Raw genomic sequence first — 16842 nt, 5'->3', positions numbered from 1 at the left:
CATTTTCTGAGACTCAAATTTCAGTTTTCTTTACTATTATGAATAAACCTGTGTCACTCATACTATGGTCTTGATTATTTGGCTCGATTTTTGTGACAAATGTGCTTACAAGACATCGGACACCATTATGACAGTCTTCATCAGTGATAGATATATACAATATCAAGGATATTAATATGCTTTATTTGTGTACCATTGGTAATGAACATGAAGCTCGGTAAAGTTTCATTAGACGTTGTATGATAAAAGAAAAAACTTGAGGAATTTCATTTAGAAGAACTTGGAATATTTTCTTTTAAAAACTGACACTATGTGTTTGATGTATCTACTGTTTCACACAATCTTATGATGGTAATTTGAAGATTCTTTGTTGAGACATTATCTTAATTATCGAAGGGGTTTTGTGGAGATTTAGTATTTATCATAGTTGAAAGCGTGAGTCAATTGAAGCTAGACCATCATGGAAAACCTGGAAACACTGGACGGCCGTTTCGTCCTATTATGGGACTCCTCAGAAGTGCGCATCCACGAACCCACTCTCGCGAGCGAGATTCGAACCCAGGACCTACCAGTCTCGAGCCGAAGCGCTTAACCGATAGACCACTGAGCTGGCATTCAACGGTGTTAATGTCTAACTTCAACTGATCCACGAAGTTGAGCAACCATTCACCAATTGTCTTCAGTGAGTTCCTATCTCACAACAGACGTGGTTTTGAACTCCACTGATCACTGCTTCTCACTAGAGCTCCTAGATATACTTCTCGAAGTCACTAGTGAGCATATGATTATATTAATTATAGAAGGGGTTTTGTGGAGATTTAGTATTTATCAACTATGAGACATTATCATTAGAATTATACTTAATTGAAATAGATTGGGATCAATTTTTTTAAAAGATAAATATGAAACAAGCAAAATTCTTACTTGATTTGTTATTTGTTTAAATAAATTACTGTTATTACTTTTAATATTTGCCGCTTTTTTTAATTGTTCATCTAAATGATTTAGAGATTTTTTCCATGAGCAAATCAATTGACATCTTGAGATTGGATCAGTTTCTATCCTAAGGAAAGTGTACTGAAAAGCGCCTATTATGAAAGAAGTAAAATATATTTTTAAATATTTGTCTATAAATGGGTATGCAAAAGGTACTGGGGTTGAGTGTCATATAAATATGTAACTTATTTGTACATTATTCCGCATCTTTTACTAATTCCAAACGCATCAAACGTTCAGCTGCGCTCATTAAGCTCTATCTGACTTAAATTGGACATTTCTAAGACTTCCTAGTTAGCATAATAATTTGAATATTTCCGAATATGATAGAATAGTAACATTGAAATGGAGGTATATACAACTGATGAGTTAAAAACAGAACGTAATGTCAGTCCTAGATTCCTGTGTTAACCATTATTCAACTCTACTTAAAATCATTCTGTAAGTTTTAAAATATTCACCACAGTTATTATTGAGTAATCTTTGATATTAATGAAGGGACCAAGCATGTGATCCAACGGTAATAATCTTTTCTCGTTTGTTACAATTTTAATCTTACAGGATTAACCAACTGACTTCATATGAAAATTCATTCAATCAGACCTAACTCAGTATTTATGCAATCAGTATATTAAGACATAGTTTTGTTTATTTTGCACGTCAATATCAACTAGCTTTTCTTTTTTCCTCTGTGAAGTCTTAAATTCCAGTATATAATCTTCGGATAGTAAGGTGTGTTTAAAATAGTCAAGAGAGAAACAGTTGTATTCAATTTGTAATTTACATTCTGCTTTTCAGTAGGACTTATAAGTTTACAAAAGGATGTCTTTTGTTTTACATAATGTTATACGATTACTCCAATTGAAATATTTTCAAACATTAGAATATATGAATGATTTACATTTGAACTTATTGATCACAGTAGGAAAACATAGAAACAGTAGGATATGTCTGATAATCTCACCTGTACAGAAATACTAATCTTACATTTTCTGACTACTGAATTCTATTGTTCCGATTTTCAGCTGGAAACTTCGATACTCTTTAGTGGCTCGAGATCGGAATCCAGGTAGATCGTTTCTGATTGTCATCGAAATATACATGTTGCCAATCCTCGTATACAATTACTGACTTATATCGTGTTGGTGAATAACGGAATTAAATGAGTCAAATACGAGAATGAAGTTTTGAATACATACATTTTGTGTAATCGTTGGTCAAAACAGACAATCAGAGAGACGGAGCAAAGGAAACGAAGAGAAGAGAGAGAAGCAAAACGGATTGGAGAAGGCATGTTAGCCAACTCAATTTAGCTAAGTATGAATCAATATTTATAGTCGAGCACAAGTAAGTTACAGACATTTGATGAGTAAGATAAAAGTTGCACACACATACGATCATATAAAAACAGTCAAGGTTGATAAGCGATAAGTGACAGGGTGAAAATGTATCTTGAGAAGAATGAATAGATTAATTTGTCCAGAGTCTAGAATAACCTATGTGGGCTTGGCATAGTACCAGCTCCCACAACTCTTAGTTATTTTTAAAAACAATGTTTTATACGGTTGTAGGTTAAATGAGATTTAAACCAAGTGATTAACATTACCACTTATTTCGCTGTAAATAGTTTAATATCAAACGATTAGATATTTAATTAGTATAATATAAAATGATCATATATGATGATTACAACCAAATAAATATAACCTTTATTTGCACTTTTGTTAGCTGGTATACTGCTCCGATGATCTCGATTCGACACCGTCCTGTTCATAGGTTTAGGTATAGCAACATATAAAAAGTGTGAGTTAATTGAATGTTCCATAATAAGAAGATTCCAGCTTTTAGCTATTTGTAAATTGGATCCAGGTAGTGAACTTAGAGTTGATTGAAGAACTTTACTAGAATCAAAAATTATGGAAGGATTCACTTCAGTTACTCTCCATGCCTAAAGAAAGAAAATTGAATAAAAATTAATGAATTATAGCCTTTTTGAAGGCGATAAAGTGGGCATTATTAAATAATTGTTTCATGTTCATACGAGTCGATGATCTTTAGATTTTATAGAAAACGAATTACTCATAACTACTGTTATTATTATTATTATTATTATTATTAGAATTTCAGATGTATTCTTAGTTGGGATTTCTTTTCAATTTCTAGGTGCATAACTTCTCAGGTAAAAGTTTCTCATTGAAGGATAGAAAATATTCTATTTTTAAACTCAATTACATACCTTTCAGTAAATGACTTCAAGCTTCGTATTACTTATGTGTAAATGAACTGAAATGACACTCGTAGGTCAATGAACAGTAACTAATAAAAGGCTGTCTACCTCTTAATGAAAAGCAAATTCTATTGAACAATTCCCAATGTGACCACTAGTCTGAGTAACTTAACACCATAGTGGACTTAGTTTCTTTTTAAGCGATGAAAAAAAGATTGTTAAGGAGTAATGGACCTTGATTTTGTATTAGCTAACAATCGTCTTAGTTATCTACAAGACATCTAAGCTTGATTTTCGTAACAGTGCTGGGAGCTTGTTATAAAATGTTCACTTTGGGGAAAGTTGAAAATAACGTAGTAAAGCCTTAACGATTTATGCCATTTTTTTTATTTACATGCAATGATTTGATTTAAAAAAGACATACATTACTCAGTAAATTCGGATGGGATTTCGTAACATTCATAGGGCCATTGTTAAGGAAATAATATTCCAAGCAATCAATATTCCGATATTTAATCTAACTCAGGAATAAAACCCAGTCAAACGGAAGTGTAAATTTAATGTACAAATTGTACAAAAATATAATTTTGGTAAAAGTTGAAACTAATTTGAAAACAACTGACTTGAGATTGTGACGTTAAAGTTTTTAAAATAACTGGTATCCATGGGCTAGCTGATATACTATGATCTTCTGATCCACTACATAAACCTCCTACGGAACGTAGGCGATTAGAAATTAGATTAGATTTAAGTCCTATTATCCAAGCTAATGCTTCAGGATAAGATGAAGGCTCTGTGGTTGAGCAAAATCCCAATGTACTGAATAAGCTGTCATCGTCATATGCACAAGCTGGCGAAGACCACATTAACTGACGAACAAGTGCTTCTGAGGCATTTAATATAGATCTATCAGAATATTCATTTTCTACACCCGAATTGAACTGAGTACCTCCAGAACATTTACGTGCATCATATGCTAATATTGTTAGCCAGAAATGAGTTCGCAATCGAACAGCTGTTGAACAACTTTGGTATCCAATTAGTAAATCCTGTGTTAGTATAGAGACACTCTCATGACATCCACCAAGTAAATTCAGTAGAGATTCAGTAACTTGATGCGCTAAACCCTGAGGATAAAGAAAATATATTTTCCGTTAAGTTTAGTGATTGTAAATTAAGAATTTTATATTTAGATGACTTATTGTACAAATTAGAAGATTTGACAAGTGTTACGAATATAACCACAAATTAGTACAGTGTATATCAGTGCCTCAGTAAGCTGTGGTAACATTTGACAACATGAATGAATGCATAACCAAGATTTCTACTTTTTAAATTGTAAAGCTAAAATCGTTAAGTTTAGATCATTATTGTATTCTATAAATATAATGGAACTATGACTTGATATTTCTTTAAAATTCGGTTTTATTTGTCTTGTGATTCCCTAATTATTTATGATTTTTATTATTATCAGAAGGGGTTTTGTGGAGATTTAGTATTTCCATAGTTGAAAGCGTAAGTCAATTGAAGCTAGATCACCAGGGAAAACCTGGAAACACTTGATGGTCGTTTCGTCCTGTTGTGGGACTCCTCAGCAGTGCGCATCCACGACCTCGCCTCGCGAGATTAGAACCCAGGACCTACCAGTCTCGCGCCAGAGCACTTAACCGATAGACCACTAAGCCGGCATCCGATGGTGTTTATTTCTATCTCCAACCAATCCATGAAGTTGAGCAACCATTTCACCAATTGTCTTCAGTGAGTTGATACTTCACAACAGACGTGGTTTGAACTCCACTGATCACTGCTTCTCACTAGAACTCCTGGATTTACCTCTCAAAGTCAGCCACTAGTGAGCATATGGTTGTTATTATTATCAGAAGGGGTTTTATGGAGATTTAGTATTTTCGTAGTTGAATGCGTGAGTCAATTGAATATAAATTTATGATTTATCAACTGTTCAGTATTCTCTAGTCCTTGTTGTATGACTAGTGCTTATTTATTTTCAGGATAGATGACTTTATTAATTATAACTACAATAACATTGAAAATTGAATTATTTTTGAGGGGTTGTTAATTTAAAACGGCTAACAATTTAGGCATTTGGTACTTATCAGTAAATTACAAGCTCAATTACTTCATTTAATTCAGCTTGTTTAATCAACTAGTATTATTAGCCCAAACACAATAGATTTGACTCATAGTTAAACTCTACTGAGTACATACGAGTTGTCAGAATGTATCGGTACTACATTTTCTCAAATCAAGCTAATTCCAGATATTAGATGAAGAAAATTATTTCTTTTATTCATTGATAACAGCATTTTCTTATGTAGGAAATATTGGTACTAAATTAACTGACTTTTCTGTACCTCCAAAGTGACCCTTTAAAGTGGAAATGTAAGAATTTTCTTACAAATAAAACATTGAAGCATTGGTTGAAATTGTAGTTATATTTTCTTCATAGTGTACACATATTTTACAACTGGTACCATATAACGAAAATTACTGGCGCACTATTTTATATGATTTACTTCCCACTAAGACGGGTAACGTGACTATAGATAGTTTCATTTTTTAAGTTTATGGAATTACATTCCCTTATTTGTCAAGATTTTCATGTTAATGATACTATACTTGATATAATTTAAAAGGCGTCAAAATCAGATTTATAAGTTTATTTATATTATCTGATAATCATTTCTGTTATATCCTGGGAAATCTAAAATCCGGATATCAACTCTGGATCTCTCTCAAAAGGGGAGGTGTTATATCCAGTGGAGATTTATGAATAGTAACTTTGAGGACTATTTATGGACCAATAAGATATGTATATTTCCTATTGTATAAGTGTTAAGTAACTAAACTATTCATATTCGTATTCCTCTTATTACAAGCTTTATTTTGACGTATATACTATTATCGTACGATTTACCATTATTGAGTTATACCCATTCTATTAATTACTGTCCCCCCTATTCACAGCCACATTTGGCTAAATCTTGTACAAATATTATTTACTATTTTATAGTACGATGTGGTCAGTTTGTTTGGTATATATTGCAGAGGCTGTTATTGGTGTTCTGGACTTAACTGGCTGGACTAGGCAGAAAGCAGGCGGTCTTATTGCGCTCATATATTAAAGAGGGCACGCATTCAATCGATATAGCAACTGGCGACGGGGATGGGATTTTGTGTATTATTGGGCGATCAATAAATTCACTGTTCTCTGATAGGAGATCTCATAACGTCATATATATCAACTGGGCAAGAGCGCACGCAATTGATATAACAACTTCGAATAAGATAAATGTGTAAAATAAATTGAAGGGAAGAAGTTAGAAAATCTGGTTAAATGTACTTCTGATTTATATTTAAAACCATGAGAGAACGGTTCTAGTATTGCATTACTTTCATGTTTGAAAAGGGAAATTGAAAATGAGTCTGAAAGTATGAACGGAAAGTTCTGATATGTTAATTTTAAATCAATGAAATATTGACTAATCGCATTAAATTTGTAAGAAATTGTAGTTTTTTTATTGTTGGTGTTAAAGACTGTGATTGATCAAATGAAAGCACTGGGTGTGAATCTCGAAATGTTAATCAGTGCCCAGATGAGAGCAAATTTAGCTGATGAGTGCCAACTACAACGAGATATACTTCTTGGATTCCACTGCTAGCCATTACCAAACACTCTTAAATATTTCATGTTATAAAAAACATTTTCAAACAACCATGTAGCCGAATAAGAGGGTTCCGATATCTGGTGGAGCTGTTTTAGCCGAAAAAGTCAGTAAAATGTAGGGATAAATAGTAACTGAGGTTATTATGGAATTACAAGCGGAAAAGCAAAATTTAGAAGTATGTTGTTCAGTATCATCAAATGTAAGTGAATGGTTATAAAAGTAATCTAATAGAACAATCTAAGGATTAGTATATAATGACAATATTGCATATTAGAAAAAGAAAGATTATACAGACAGATATACATGACAAATTATCAGTAAATAGGAATAATTAGTTAAATTACCCCAGTCTAAAATGATGATAGGATCTTTTTTTCGAATCTATTCGATTGAGCTCACTAGTTGAAATCGTTATTCGTCTATGTAAAGACTTATAAACATATTAAGCTAATTATTTTATTAGTATATTTCAATTACATTGCCATTAATGAACACATTACACTTACTATGAAATTTTGAGCGAAACAGATTTTCAAGCATATAATAAATAATGATGATGCTTGTGAGAATAGATCCATTACTGAATTGTAAGTTTTCTAAATAAATTAAATGACAAACATACATAAGATAAAGATATTGTTTGTTACACATATCATTTGAAAAGAATTAATATTTAGTAGCGGTAAGAAAAAAAACATCCTTTTAAATAGCTTATATCACAGACTAACGCCTTCAGCTGAGGAAGAAATCAGGAAGGAGTGCTGGGAGTGGATAGGACACACATTGAGGAAATCACCCAACTGTGTCACAATGCAAGCCCTCACATGAAATCCTGAAGGCCAAACGAAAAGAGGAAGACCAAAGAACACATTACGCCGAGAAATGGAGACAGACAGGAAAAAGAACAAAAAGTGGATAGAACTAGAAAGGAAGGCCCAGGACAGAGTGGGTTGGAGAGTGCTGGTTGGCGGCCTATGCTCCATTGGGAGTAACAGGCGTGGGTAAGTAAGTAACAGACTAACGTTAACTAAAAATCTCTGAAAAACACAAAACGTGTGGATGGTTGATATCAACTCATGGTGTAAATAATTTTCAGGGTATTGAAATTTCCATAAAAACATAGATGTAACTGGTAGTTATGTATTCATCAGAGATTACTTTCTAATTGATTCTAATAAGAATCCGTGACTTATGGATTTTAACAACTCTGGAGTTTACTGTTTATCCATTATTAACATTGGGTGACAATTGTGTTATACAGTAAATAGATTGAAATCAGAAAATGTGGAATGATGCAAACTGACTCAAATCTGGATGTTCTGTAGTGTCAAACACAGATATCTATTCCTTAAATAGTACTCTGATTGATGTCGAACAGTAATAAATATCAGTTACAAATTATATTAATTTTCACAAAACATTTCGACAACAATAAGCATTTCGTTTGAAATTTACATTATAATTAAGACGGTAGTGATGCCAAGTTGTAATAATCTAAATAATTTGATTCATCAAATTTTAGTTCCATGAATTTCGGATATGACAAAGATAGCCTTTGCTTCCGTTTTATTGAATTCTTTTACAAACTGCATCGAACCAAATGGTTGAAATATTTTTATCCTATACACATGATGTTTTGTTTAATAACTGTAATAAACTTTGTCTTACCAAGTCATTGAGCACATCAGTATGAGTTCTCCAACGAAAACCCGAATGTAAGTTAATGTCTTCCAAATTTTGTTTCGTCAACTCTTGAATAAATGTACCATTTGGGATGATTGGTTGAAATTTAACTGCTTCATTATCACTGCTCTGCGGACTCCAGTTATCTTGAAAATCCGGTAATATTAGTTGACCTTTTAAGTAAACTGATTCACCAAAGTAAAAGAAACACTAAAAAGCAAGAAAAAAAGTGATCCTCCTGTGATTTGAGAATAATCTCAACAGTAAACAAATCAAAGTGATTTTTTTATTTTGAAAACAATTTGTTTTTTAAAAGTTAAGTGTTATTTCTTTTAGAAAGCTTGAACCAGATTGCCAGGCGAAACGCTGGATTTGCTTCCAATTCATTCGCTGAGATTTTACAAATATACTATTCCTATTTAATGATAAGCTCAAAGAAATTCAGACTCATCTGGAAGTTTAATTTCTTAATAATCAGCTTTGAATTTACACTGGTTACTGAAGAAAAGTTCACGCAATTCCTTTCAGTTCATAGATATATTTCATTTATCATATTGTGGTGTGTGCTACCGATGTCGATAGATATAAGTAGTATGCATCATCAATTGAAAGTGAAATGCCTGGAGGCAGAAGGTTAAGAAGATCGAAGAAAAGAGGATGAAAACAGTAAATGATTGCCGTGGAAATAAAGAAACAGTGAAGTCTGGGACGATTGACTGATATTTGCAAAGGGAACAGTCAATTTTGAGAATATTGGTTAACATTTTGCAATCGAAGTACTTACCGTATTGTTTGAGATTTTACAAGACGTTCTGTAATTTTATGTTGAAATACGTTTGATTGTCCCCACTTGTGTTCTCGTTTACTACAACATTAGCTCTGTAGATTGGTATGAATGTTGTTGTTTTTAATCATGTGTATCAATGTAAGTGTATGAACTGAGGAATACAAACTATGCATATCATAGTAGAGTATTCCCTACCAAATGCCTCTAAACATTCAGTGAAAAACATCTCACTATCGAATAAATAAACTTAGTGATTGAAACGAAATATCAGTAACTGTAGAATTAATCCTAATTACTGTTCTTAGTTAACAGGTAACCTGAGCGTATCATCGATAATACAATAACCTTGATTTGAAAAAAACTATTAATTTAAATGTGAGTTTACTCGTATATTGGATTTTAGAACTCATCGAGTGCTACTTTCGTAATCATTGACATCTCAGTTTCTTGTCATACTATCTAGCTATATCTGCACCCTTTACGATCAGACAGTTGTTCCATTAAAAACTATTATTGTTTATTTTCAGTTCATTGACGACCAGATAGCTATAGTGTTCTCCACTTAGTCAACATTCCACCAATCACAACCAGACACATCATTTGTTGTAGACATCGTTTACTATAGTTTTGTCGTTTAGATATCATGGAGAATTTTTTTTTAAAAGGAGATAAAAACTTCCCTGATTACTTTTGGAATTAAAACAAAGAAGTCTACTTATTAAAATGAAAAACTTCCTTTTTCATTATACTTACCTTTGCAAGTAGATGAGGTTGTTTATAACTCATGATAAATACATCCGATAATAAAGAGCATACTTCATCGAATGCATATTCAATAGAATGATCCCATATTTGTTGTTTAGATTGATCACATTTATTCGACAATTCTATTAAACTGTCTGAAGAATTTTCATTGATATAATTTTCGACAGCCTTGATATAGGTGTAAAAAGAAAATAATCTTAAAACAGATGAACTAAAACACTGAATGAGTTTACAGTTGGTTCATCATTATCGTAGATTAATAATTAAACACATACTGATAAACCTGGTTTTAGTATCATACTCATATTTTAACTTTTTTTGGCTTGAGTAATACTGTAGTGAACAAAACATGACTGGGGACAATTGAATGTATTTAAGCACAAATTACAGACTATTTCACTAAATTCTGATAATCATACAGTCAGTAGTTAATTTGCAAAATAACAATCAATTGTCTCAATCTTAACTGTTCCTTCTGTAAATATCAGTCTGTCTTCTCTGATTTCATTGTTCATGCATTTTCATACCGATTGCGCTTTATTCCTGTTCGTTCCTTATCGATCTTCTGCCAAAATACATTCTATGTCTGACCCTCACCATGCACTACTTATATGGATATAAGTAGACCACACTACAATACAAAACTAACTGTCAATAATTCGAATCTCTATATCTAAGTCGTTGAAGGGGTTAAGTGTACTTCACTGAATAAAAATGACATTCAATGTTCTTTGATGAAGTATACAGATTGAGGAAAAATTCATTATAACAGTTCCTAATTTTCTGACATGCATATTGATAGTAATTTAGGGAGAAATCATTAAACTTTTCTGTTTGTTAATCTAAACTGCTATTTGATTTATTCAGATTTCATTGGCGAATTCGTCTTTCTGCTGTTAAATTTCTTGTAGATAAAGGGAAAATGAACAACAAAAAATGTGTGTGTGTGTGCACTTCACTAGACATACAGGCTAATAGTATACTGCACAAAATAAACGTAATTTCTCATTCATTATGGAAATAATTCTCGAAGTTGATACACTTTTAAACATTTGGGTACCTAGATAGAACTTAATAAGTTTGTATTCCCTTTGATTTGAATTATATTTATGGTAATTCTTAATAGTAATCTCACAACTTTTAACTAAAAACTGTCATTTGCATAGTTGAAATCATGAGTCAATTGAAGCTAGACGGCTCAGTGGTCTATCAGTTAAGTGCTCTAGCGCGAGGCTGGTGGGTCCTTGGTTCGAATCTCACGAGTGCGGGATCGTGGATGCGCACTGCTGAGGAGTCCCATAACAGGACGAAACGGCCGTCTAGTGCTTCTAGATTTTCCATGATGGTCTAGATTCAATTGACTCATGATTTCAACTATGCAAATACTAAAATCTACACAAAACCCCATCTGATTAAAAACTGTCACTTGAACTTAGAAATTATTAACTACGAACAAGTTGACTATGTAGTTTCCAATGGAGATGAAAATCCTTTGAATAAAAAGAAAAAATCAAAGAAATTTTATACAATTAAGAAAATAAACTTACACAATATAATGGATCTTTTAAAGTATTTTCTTGAAGTTTTGTTTTCAGATAGATTATATGAAGCTTCATCATATCATGTAAAACAGTTATCAGCATAAATTTGATTTCAATGAAATCTCGATGAACTGGTAAACTACATCCTTTCAGCTTTTTATGGAAAAGAAATGTTTTAAAATTGTTTTATAATTGTATAATTTCATATTATTTTATATTGACTATCTATTGAAAGTCATATGGTACAAGATAGGCGTTCATTTTCTTGTTGCAACAACAAATAAGACAATCTATGGTACCACTAACTCAACGGATGAAGGGCAACAATCAACTGACTTCACAAGAACAAACAGCCTTGAAGGCGTTCATTTTGTTTTTTCATTACTTACAAGACGACGAATTTCACTAATTTAGGAAATGAAATGAAGTAAATTTGGTATTTCTAGAAATGTTTAGAAAATTCATTGAACCTAATATGCTTAACCTTAGTGTCAGTCAGTCAGTCAGCTACAACGTAGGACTAGGCACACATATGCATCGGTGCAAGTTGCCATATCTCGTTAGCACAACAAGATGAACACCAAATTTATACAAGTAGTTAATTTAGTGGTGGTAATATATAAAACAAAGGTTGTATATAAGGATATAGTACAGGAAGATATGATTTAATTATTAATCCATATTATTAGAATTAGATTATGGCAGCTAGGTAAATCGATACGATTTTATAGTGATCAGTAACGTTTAAAACTGAGATTTTTATTAAAATACTTGATTTAGGCAGTTATGGATGATTTGTTTGGTTGTATAGATCGTCATTATTGCTACTGCCATTCAGTTAATTAATTAATGAGTTCTAAACCCTAGTTAAACAATGAACTTATCAGAACTGAACACCTGATTTTATTAAGTTTTAGGATTCTCGTTACTACTTTCTTTCAACATAATATGGAAATGAACGTAGGTTCTACAGTTTTCTTATTATGGACAATAGATTAAGACTACTCTATCAATGTTTTAAAGGTCCATATTTCTAACGTCAGTTAATTTTCGATATTTAATGTTTTTCCTTCAATGGCATAGGTGAGTAATTGTCTTACCCTCAACATACTTATTTCAACATCTCACGACTCCTGTTATCGAATCATAAATGAATAATGAGTAGAAATTTATCATTAACATAAGTAGCTTTGTGAAAATTTCTATTATCAAGAAGATATATTAATTAAGGAATTACTTAAATCTAGGAAGCACTGGTTTTCTGAAATCAATTCACTCAAGTACTACAAAACAAAATATTTAATTTCATTTTAAAGAAAAGTGTTTTCAAGTTATAACGATACTGAGACCATGGACTCTTAATTGGCATTTACCACAACTCGGAATAATTACGGTGTGTGTGGGGGGGATTAAAATTTCTAATCTGGTCAAATGAATTAAGTATCAACAGATTAGTTATGATATTTAGAAGATTTATTTTGGAATACTTGAAAAGGGGCTTATATACTATACAACTACAGGTGAACTTTAAAAAATTACCGGAAATTAAAATCCTATAGTTGATCACATTTTTAGTAACGCCAATAGTAAACAAAATAACTATAATTAGAAAAATATTACATAACAATGATGATGAATAGATTTGCTTACTTCGTCTAGGTTACTAAAAGATTCAGCCAATTTGATAGTCTCATAAGCAAACGCTAAACACTGACGTGCAATAATTAAAGTAGTTTCAAAGGAATTACAAAGAGTAGATGGATGACATGATTTTTTACGTAGTTTTGTGATCTACCAAATAAAAATAACAGTTTAAATATGGAGCATAAGGAAGTGGGTTTAAGTGAAAGGAAAAATATTTGTTAATAAAAATGAATTAAACGATATCTTCACAATTCATTTGTTAAAAGCTAGTTAACTATAAATTACGTACTATAACAAGGTGGTCGTGAAGAAAGATTAGAATTCAGACTGATCTTAGGTTATCTACAAAGAAAGGTATTCCGGCGAAGAAGCATACATTTCAGATGTAAATATCTTCAACATTTTCTGGTTACTAGTTCAACAAACTAATTAGGACAATGAACATGATGGTCTGTTTACATCATAATTAATCAGCACTTAAAGAATATTAAACGAATGTCCTGAGTGTTAAAATGCATAGGTAGTTGGAGGCAATCAACAGGAAATCCTGAACCCATGTTTCCGGCCAGTTGGCATAAATCAGCAATCTTCGACAAACCGATTGAAGTGTTCATCACTTAACATTAATTATCTTTGAGTTAAGGATACAAAACTCATTCGTGCGTTTTTTTTAAAGACCTAGCTTTGAACTCAACAACTCTATGAGACTGTATATATTAACGGTAATTATTCGGCGATCTAAGCCGTACTGTATTAGATCACAATAGCTTACAGATAAATAAGGACAGATGTTTAAAAATATCACGTTTTAATCTTTTAAAGTGTGAATAACAGAACTCACATGTGAGTTTACTTCATGTTTGAATCCTCTAACCCAATAGGCTAGTAATGGCATCCAGCCTAATCTAAGAGCAGTTCGTTTATTTGAAGTCAAAAGACAAATGACTTCTTCAAACAGCTTTGGGGCACCATTTGGATTAATCAGTAAATTTATTGGACGTGTTGATAAATCACACGTTGTGGATTTATCCTAAATGGAGAAAATATCACCTTAATAATTGAAGATGTATAGTATAACAGCTTTTATTTACTACAGATAGATTAATCTGAGATCTTTTCAATAATTTTTTGTTATAACAGCATTTCGTTCATGAATGTATTAACAAAAATAATCGATTGATCCACTTTTGGGAATTCATGACACCTTTAGTGCCTTCAAATGATAGTGTACAGACTATCAAGCCATCACTTAAGCGATTTTAAGGTTAGGTGGAAGGTTCAGATAATCGGGTTCGATTAATTAACATGAATGCAAATGTGCTTAACTGATTTAGATCACCGACACTACTGTAAAAGCCTAGATCTTGTGTTTGCCAATAATTATTGAAAGGGGATGTCCGCAAAGCTAAAAGAAGTAATGTATTTAGGAACGTCACTGTCAAACTACTCAAACCTGTTTATTTGTCTGAAGTCAGACTTTCTCACGAAAAAGGAGTATCGTAAGATCTATTTCGCGTTGAAAACGGTTGAAGGATCTTCATGTAAGACGAAACAGTTGTCTATTTCTCTTTGGCTTTCAGCAATGCTCCATCTGATGTCGATCTGTGACTAAAAGTATTCTTAAATTGTATAAGTTTCTACAAACTACTCATCTGAAAAACAATTGGCCGGTTATATTCGTTGCAGATTAATTAAAATTGAAATTGTACCATCAGATGCCTGACTAATGGTTAGGCACTCGCCTTAAGACCTGAAAGTCTGGAGTACGATCCCTGTCCGATTTCTGGGTACTCACGGTTGGGGATCCACATGCTAAAACGGAACAACTATCAATTACTTCCTGATGGGACTCCAACTGAAACCAGTCTGTGAAAAACACAGCCTACAAATTAAACTAATCCTCACAGAAGTCCAAATAAACTGTAATTATCAGTAAGGGGGTTATGAAGATAGTTGAATGTTATTGAGATCAAGAACCGATCTAAGTTAGGCAACCACTGGAATCCTGGTAGCACTAAATAGCTCTAGAGTGGGACTCATAAGCAGTATGCATCTATGACCGCTCAACCAGAACAATTTCCATATTAAGACCGAACGTCCGTTTGTGTTTTCAATGGGATCCAACAATATCCACAACCACATGCTGACATTTATCATGTGCTCACTAGTAACTAGCTTCGAAGGAAAACTTCTGGAGTTCTAGTGAGAAGGCATCACCAATGAAGTTCAACCGTGTCGGGTGTGAGGAATTTACGAACCGGCGACAATAGAACATGGCTGCGTAATATCGTGAACCGATTGGAGCTTAACATGCACACCATTAATTTCGGGCTCAATGGTGTAGGAGTTGGCGTTCGAGTGCAAAACTGAAGGTTCTAGGTTTGATTACGGGTGTCCAGATCGCGGATGCGAACTGTTGAAAAGTTCCACATTATGATGAAAAAAAGCTCTTCAAAGCTTTCAAGTTTTTAGTAGTTGCTAAGATCGAGTCGATTCATGACCTCGATAAACAGTAATTTGTTTAGTTTTCTTATAATTATCACGTTACTAAGTATACAACATAAAAAGAACAATTTATGAACAAGTTCTGTTTTGAACTGAAGCATAGTCAAGAGTTGGATGGTTATTTTGCTATGAAAGTTAAACTTTTAGAGCCTTCTTAATATATCTTTTGGGGATTTGTGGAGAATGTAGTTTAGTGGTCTGAAGGTTAAGAGTTCGCGCACGATACTAAAGGTCCTGGGCTTCAGTCCCGAGTGGGGGATCGTGAATTTACACTGCTGAGGATTCTCATACAAGGACAAAACGGCCATCCAGTGTTTCCAGGTTTTTAGCAGTAGTCTAGTTTGAATTGATTCATGCATTCAACTTTGAAAATGCTTTCTTAATCGACAATTATTATTATATAATTAACCATTTACAGTAAATTTAAACATACCGATGAATTGAATAATGTACAATAATGATAATTCATTTCATCAATTCTAGCAATTAATTGAGCTTTTTTTGATAGAAGCATTCCTTGTAATTTATTAAACCAACCATTTCTAGATTTAAAATTTTCTTTTCTTTCCTGTAAATCATTTATTGCCAAATCAATTTCTTTTATAGCTGTTTGTATTCCAAAATGTAAATGACATGAATAATTCATAAAGTCTTGTTTATCATTTATTTCCGATAGGTTGAGATTATGTATTGTTAGATTAGGATCATAACATAAACTATCAATCCTTATTGATAGACAGTCAAACCAAAATGATTCATCTTCTATATTAAAATCCTAAAAGAACAGAAATAGGTGTGAAAAAAATATCCTGAAGATTATTCAGTATAAAACTTGGTTACTATGCTAGAGAGTAAATATCTGTAGTTTTTTTCTAAAGATGAATTATTTTAAGGGTTTCGATTATAACATATGATTACTTATAATGCTTGTAACTTAAGGCAATATCGAGGCAATCCGCAGAGGATGTACATATGCCAATAAGAGACTGATCAACTGCAGTCCTAAAC

At 32.5% G+C, this 16842-nt stretch overlaps 1 protein-coding gene across 1 annotated transcript in view; it reads right to left on the bottom strand.

Moving 5' to 3' along the window:
* Positions 1-16842, bottom strand: part of Smp_155850 (putative heterogeneous nuclear ribonucleoprotein k) — a gene marked incomplete at both ends in the record, with an annotated part of 94513 nt that overhangs the window by 15752 nt on the left and 61919 nt on the right. Inside the window, 10 exons of the mRNA XM_018797127.1 lie at positions 925-1088; positions 2704-2944; positions 3847-4350; positions 7416-7505; positions 8578-8802; positions 10133-10312; positions 11692-11838; positions 13336-13476; positions 14171-14359; positions 16268-16609. Coding sequence (XP_018652200.1) covers positions 925-1088; positions 2704-2944; positions 3847-4350; positions 7416-7505; positions 8578-8802; positions 10133-10312; positions 11692-11838; positions 13336-13476; positions 14171-14359; positions 16268-16609 — 2223 coding nt within the window. The remainder of the gene's footprint in view (positions 1-924; positions 1089-2703; positions 2945-3846; positions 4351-7415; positions 7506-8577; positions 8803-10132; positions 10313-11691; positions 11839-13335; positions 13477-14170; positions 14360-16267; positions 16610-16842) is intronic.

The sequence above is a fragment of the Schistosoma mansoni genome, chromosome 4 (genome assembly GCF_000237925.1).
Source record: "Schistosoma mansoni strain Puerto Rico chromosome 4, complete genome".
In the NCBI taxonomy this organism is placed as follows: Eukaryota; Metazoa; Platyhelminthes; class Trematoda; order Strigeidida; family Schistosomatidae; genus Schistosoma; species Schistosoma mansoni.
This window is presented reverse-complemented; position numbering and strand designations above follow the sequence as displayed.